Source organism: Engraulis encrasicolus, chromosome 1 (genome assembly GCF_034702125.1).
Source record: "Engraulis encrasicolus isolate BLACKSEA-1 chromosome 1, IST_EnEncr_1.0, whole genome shotgun sequence".
Taxonomy (NCBI): domain Eukaryota; kingdom Metazoa; phylum Chordata; class Actinopteri; order Clupeiformes; family Engraulidae; genus Engraulis; species Engraulis encrasicolus.
The window spans coordinates 17,726,879-17,733,191 of record NC_085857.1 but is presented as its reverse complement, the minus strand read 5'-3'; the positions used below and the strand labels follow the sequence as shown (position 1 = coordinate 17,733,191).

The following is a 6,313-nucleotide window of genomic DNA, read 5'->3' as shown; positions in this document are numbered from 1 at the left end:
GGCCACTGAATCAACTTGGTGCTTGACAAGCTTGCTCAAAACATGTCTACACACTGTAACAGTACAGAGGGAGGACCATAGATTCAAAACCTGTGAATAAAACATGTCAATTGAAATAAATAGTGTGTGTGTGTGTGTGTGTGTGTGTGTGTGTGTGTGTGTGTGTGTGTGTGTGTGTGTGTGTGTGTGTGTGTGTGTGTGTGTGTGTGTGTGTGTGTGTTGTTCCATCGGGTTCGCAATAGGACGTGAGGGTAAGTGCTCTTTTTAGACAGACTCTACGGATACCACTGCCTCACTAAAATAAAAACAAAAAATAAAAATTCACAGTAATGATAGAAATCAAAGTTTTAGGCTTAATTTTCTAATCAAGTTCCAGATCTGATGCCCTCTGTATTTTTTGTTTAAGTGATTATGCCCCATTTCTGTTCACAGGCTAGAAATCATTATTTTCTTTTCTCATTTTTTTGTAAGTGTCAAACTTACATTTCATTTTCTTTTTTCCATTGACTGAAGTGTATGGACATTGTGGTTCCTCTCATATTCTCTCTCTTATGTCATATTTACAAGTCACACCCACAAAAGCAATACTGAGGTCCAAAGCATGAAACAGCTAAAAATGAAACGCATAGTACTTAATGCTTTTACCTTTTGCCTTGCAACAGTGCTAGTGTATATCCAATGGGGACTATCCTCCTACCACTTTTTTCTGATGTAGTCAGCATTTCAACATGTGTAGTCTTTTTCTTCTTCCAGACAAATGCATGATGGGATTTGGAGTCTTTATCTCCACAGAAATGCCACAATCACCACAAATGTTCTTTACAATGAAGTGCCATGTCAATTCAGCCATCTTGTTTTGTGGCTGTTTGTGCAGTACTAGTACGGTATTAGTCCTACACTGCAGCATGATTTATTTTCAAAGTGATTCCCACTCTTACAGAGAGCCTCTGTCATGCCCCTCTATGGAACCCAAGATAATAGATAAAACAAAACCAACCAAGGAAAGTCAATGGACAGACTTCTTGGGTCTCAATCGCCTATCCTCCCTTGTGCTTGTGACCTCATGATGACGTCGCAAGACGATACAAGTTTCATTCGATATCTCGCAAAAGAGCTATTCAAATGTCATTTTCTCATTTGCAATCGCGATGTTGAATGGGGCAAAGTCCCCCTAAAGTTGTTGTGCCTAGACTGACAGTGGGGGAAACTTGATTGTTTTCTCCACAGAGGTGGGGTGTCAGCGAAGCATGAGGCCACTAACACAAGTCAAGGACAGGAGATTTGAAAATGGAATGGACTCAGGGACTTGGTGGGGTTGCAGGTTCACCATTTTTTGAAAATGTAGGCTACTATTATGACATCACGTTGGGGGTTCCGCAGGCTCATAGGAGTCTATGTAGAACCTTAGAATCCTGGGGGAGTTCCCCCAACGTTATGTCATACCTGCAACCCCAATTAAGACTGGTTCAGACTCGTCCTTCAGTTGCAGCACACATACTGTCAGCGAGGGGTGGCGGCAGAGCATGTACCCAAAAAGCCACCACGCCCCCCCTCTTTAGAGCTGAAACTTGCAGCACTCAAAGTAGATTTATCCCAGGCTGAATTGTCCGTAATCTGCCGCTAACCCCCAGCTGACAGAACGTGTATTACAACTGAAGGAGGAGTCTAAACTGACCTTTAGGCTCTCTAGTACGTGGTAACACAGGCACTCTGGTGTTTGTTTGCACTTTTTAGTGGTGTTGTTCCTCATTGCAGCATGATATCCTTGAGGTCCTCCTCAAGAATGATGCTGTAGATTAAGCGATTAACGTTCTCCATTTCGATGGCAGTCCTCTCAGGCACTCTGGAGGGCACTCTGGCAGGTTTTTTATGTCTCTGTGGTGTCGTTTTGAGTACTTGTGGTGTTGTTTTGTGTCTTTGTGGTGTCGTTTTGTGTCTTTGTGGTGTCGTTATTTTTGTAGCCCACTCCTCACTGCAGCATAATATCCTTGAGATTCTCCTGGAGGATGGTGTCTCGCACGGCCCTGAACACAAAGCGAACGTTCTCCGTGTCGATGGCCGTGGTGAAGTGGTGGAACAGCGGGCGCGACCGCCGGTCACCGCGCCGACGACCCCTGAACGACCTGACCAGGAAGCTCTGCACGTCCTCCAGTCGCCGAGGGTCGCCTCGGAACTCGGGGAAGTTCCGTCGGATGTCGGTGCCGGCGCGCAGCTTCTCGGCCAGAAGGTCGGTCTTGTTGAGGAAGAGGATGATGGAGACGTTGCAGAAAATCTTGCTGTTGTCGATGGTCTCGAAGATGTCCATGGACTCCGACAGGCGATTGGTGCGCCGGTCCTCCAGGAGAACCTGATTGGATTAGAAGGGAGAGAGAGAGAGAGAGAGAGAGAGAGACAGAGAGAGAGATTTAAAACTCATTATTGGATTTCAACCACCATTATATAATATACAATATTTCCCTGATAAAAACTCCGCTCTGCACAAGAAGGCACGAGAGAGAGAGAGAGAGAGAGAGAGAGAGAGAGAGAGAGAGAGAGAGAGAGAGAGAGAGAGAGAGAGAGAGAGAGAGAGAGAGAGACCCATATGGCCAATCAGATTACATTACATTACATTGCATTAAGCCAACACTTTTATCCAAAGCAATTTACAGTCATTTACAGGGTATGTTGGGGTTAGCTGCCTTTTTCAAGGGCACTTTAGCCATGGATAGAGATGTAGGGAGGATTAGCAAGAGTCAGCGGGAACCAAATTAATTATCAATAATGCACCAAATGGGTGGGTACAGTGGGTAGAAAATAAGTTTTGGTGAGATTGAAGAATCACTCAAGAATCACTCTCCAAATCCAGAATTAATGGCTTTAATCCCGCTACTCAGCCTTCTAGTCACGTCAACCTTCTAGTCACGTCAAAAACAAGCCCTATGTTTCAAACAAGCGCTATTGTTCCATTCCTACAACTCTTTCCATTAGACCTTTATTCCTTTATTCTCTTTTTGGACTTCCCTCTTGCCCCTCTCCACCCCTCCCTTGCTTGCTTGATGGCCCACTTTCGCTCGCTTCTGTCTCGGCCTACCCCACTCCTTTCTCTGTCTCTTTCTTTCAACTGCTCTGCGTCTTTCCTTGCCGTCTCTGGGTCTCTCGTTTCTGTCTCCGTCTCTCTCTGCCCACCCTCCCCCCTTTTCTGAGGTCAGAGGTCTTTGCACTCCGTCCCTCTCCAAGCCCACACACACACAGACACACTCACACAAAAGCACGCACGCATGCACACACACACACACACACACACACACGCACTGACACATACAGACCACAGTAAGCTTGTGTGGTCTGCTCTGTTCTTGGCTTATGTAGGCCGCACAGCTGTGGGCAAGACTTGCTTCCTCTGCTGCTGTTAAATAGAGGAGATGGGTGGAGTGGAGTGGTGGGAATACCTGAGGCTAGACAGAACCCTTCTGGACACACACACACGTGCGGCCGCCGCCGCCGATGTGGTGAAAAGTCAACTATATACAGATATTTACACATATCCCATTTTAGTTACAGGTGCGGGCCGAGAGACAAAAGTAGAATTTCCAAAATAAGGAAAGGGTCTGCGCAGCAGAGATAGTTACTGAGGGTAGTGAGGTATTAATGTAGGATTGGATTGGCCCTACCATGGCGCAAATGCCTGGTAGGGTACACATTTGCTATGCAGCTGACCGGAGTTCAATTCCCGGCCCGGGTCCTTTGCCAACCCTTCCCCATCTCTCTCTCTCCCCACTCACTTCCTGGCATTACCTTCACTGTCCTGTCATATAAAGGCAAGGAGCTAAAGAAAAAATAATAATGAAAAAATAATGATCTGTAGAATTGGAATAATATGAGATCTAAGCTAATACTGAGCTCAGTAGCTATGTTTATTGTACCGTGGGGCGGTGGGAATACCTGAGGCACTTACCCAAGGCTGATGTGGTCAAACTTCAATTATATACAGACATCTACACGTTTTTACACATATCCTGTTTTAGTTATGTACAGGTGCGGATTGAGAGACAAGGTAGAATTTCCAAAATAAGGTAATGGAGATAATGCTACTTGCTGAAGGCAGTAAAGTAGGTAGCGAAATCTAGGTTAATAGTTATAGCTCGCTGGTTAATTGTTTATTGTACTTACTGTTCAAACTGTGCAACGGCAGGAACGCCGTTCACTAGACGGAGCCTTTCTAACACACAAGCGGCTAATGTGGTCAAAAGTCACATTTACACACTGGCACAGGTGGAGAGAAAAATGTGCGAATAGTTACATTACTAGAGCCCACAGATTTGTTCATTGAACTGATGTTTCATACTCAGCGGCTCCACCTCAGGTATATGTAGGCTTACTTTTGGAAAATGTTCTAAATCAGTTGGAGACCTTTTTCCACTTTTACTAAATCAACCATTTTGATGAACCTTCAAGGAAACCCTTCAGGTACCTCCAATAACTAAGTTGTTAAAGGTACACTGTGCAGGAAATGGTCAAAAAGGGTATTGCAACTATGCTGCTCATTGAAACTGGGCTGACTATTGCCAAATTTGATCTTTTCATGAAAGTTTACTAAGTAATAAACTAATATTTTCTAGCATGGACCAAGTACAGTCATTTTTGAAGCTAAAATGGCTATTTCTGGAAATTCAAAATGGCGGACCATGGAGAAGATCCCCCTTTTCATGTAAGAAAAGTGCATTTTTTTCAGTCATAATGAATACTTAGAATGTTATGGTGGTGGTAAGTTTTCATGAAAAAGGTAACATTAGTGAATGGGTAGCATGAATTCTGGAAATAAACAAAAAAAATCTCACACAGTGTCCCTTTAACCAACACCTCCCACAACTTTCAAGTTCGCCCATAAAGTAAAAAAACGTTCTCTGGTAATCTAACCAGAATCTGAATCAGTTTTACAGGCCAAGTATGCATAGGCCTTTGCTGCAGATGGGATCATTGGTGATCTGACTCACTGTTTCCTGAACAAAATCCTTCCCCTCCACATGTTAAGTCGCCCATGTGCTCGTGAGGAGAGGGTGGGAAGACAATGGGGTTCTGTCTGTGTCTATGCTGCGTCAGTTATATAGCCTAGCCACTCGGTTGGGTGGACTGGCTAGGCTATGAAAGTTTGTGTGAGTCTGTGAGCGTTTGAACGTGTGTGTGTGTGTGTGGATGTGGTTGAACTGCTGACCAGGTCAAAGTCCAGGCTTCTGTTTGTGTGGAATGGGATTTTTTTTTTTTTACATTTCATCACACATAGCTGACACTTATCCAAAGCGCATTAGTTATTTAGGCACAAGGTATTTATTGCTTACAGTGGCTGGAACAATGAAGGTTTAGTGGTGCCTAGTTGCTCAAGGGCACTTAAGCTATGGGTAAGCGTGCAGGGGCCTTTAGGGGGGCCAGGAGGGCTGAAACTGTGTCACTGTACCAATAAAACCGCATGCAACTCCTCGTATGTGGTTCTTTTTCTATTCTTAAAGAATGAGTGTTTCGGGACAACACGCATTCCTCCTCCTGGTAAATGTGAATTGGCTATCTCCAGACAATATCACAAGAGAGATATGGTCTAGGAGCCATCTATTCATTTCCTTATAGGGGTATTTGCAATACAATTGAGTTACATTCAGGGGACCTAGAGAGGGTGGGGTCTTTTTTAGGTGGCTGTTTAAAGTGGCCGCCTTCAATATAGGCCAGGAGTGCAGGGGGAAATCCTGGTTTGTGTTCATAGTATGGCCTTTGGAGGACTTTTTTACGGCCCTTGGAGGAATTTTAAGTGGCCCCTAGAATGAAAAAGCTTCCCCTGATCTAAACTATAAAAATAAAATTAAAAAAGTAAAAAAAAACTATCTAAAGCTTGATGGTAAGCTGGTTTTGCACCTGGTGTCAACATATTAGATCTATAAACACACTATCTTTCATTTGACTAATAAATAATATGCATGTCTTGCACTACCCTCCCTGGGCTGTGTTTGGGTTTCTCAAACTCAATTCGGTTATGACAAAGACAGGCCGAACGTATCAACTTTTCATGGCCATAAAACGTTTACGACATTGGCATTATGTTTATGACTCGTTCATGACACCGTTATGTCATATGTATGACGCCGGCGTCAAGTAAAGTGTTGGCATGGGAATTCCCAGGCTGGCAATGCTGTGATCCCAAGACCAATACAACTCCTTAACTCCCAATCACTGTAGGCCATGACTTCCACAACGTGCAGCTGGAACCTGGACCTGGCAAACTCACTGAGGACCATGAAGACAATGGAGGGGTTTGTGGCTGTGTGTGTGTGTGTGTATGTGTGTGTGT

General features: G+C 44.3%; 1 protein-coding gene across 1 annotated transcript in view; it reads right to left on the bottom strand.

Moving 5' to 3' along the window:
• Nucleotides 1–218: 218 nt before the first annotated feature.
• Nucleotides 219–6,313, bottom strand: part of LOC134448400 (guanine nucleotide-binding protein subunit alpha-12) — a 34,796-nt gene continuing 28,701 nt past the window's right edge. The window contains exon 5 of the mRNA XM_063198080.1: nucleotides 219–2,347. Coding sequence (XP_063054150.1) covers nucleotides 1,970–2,347 — 378 coding nt within the window. The 3' untranslated portion in view covers nucleotides 219–1,969. The remainder of the gene's footprint in view (nucleotides 2,348–6,313) is intronic.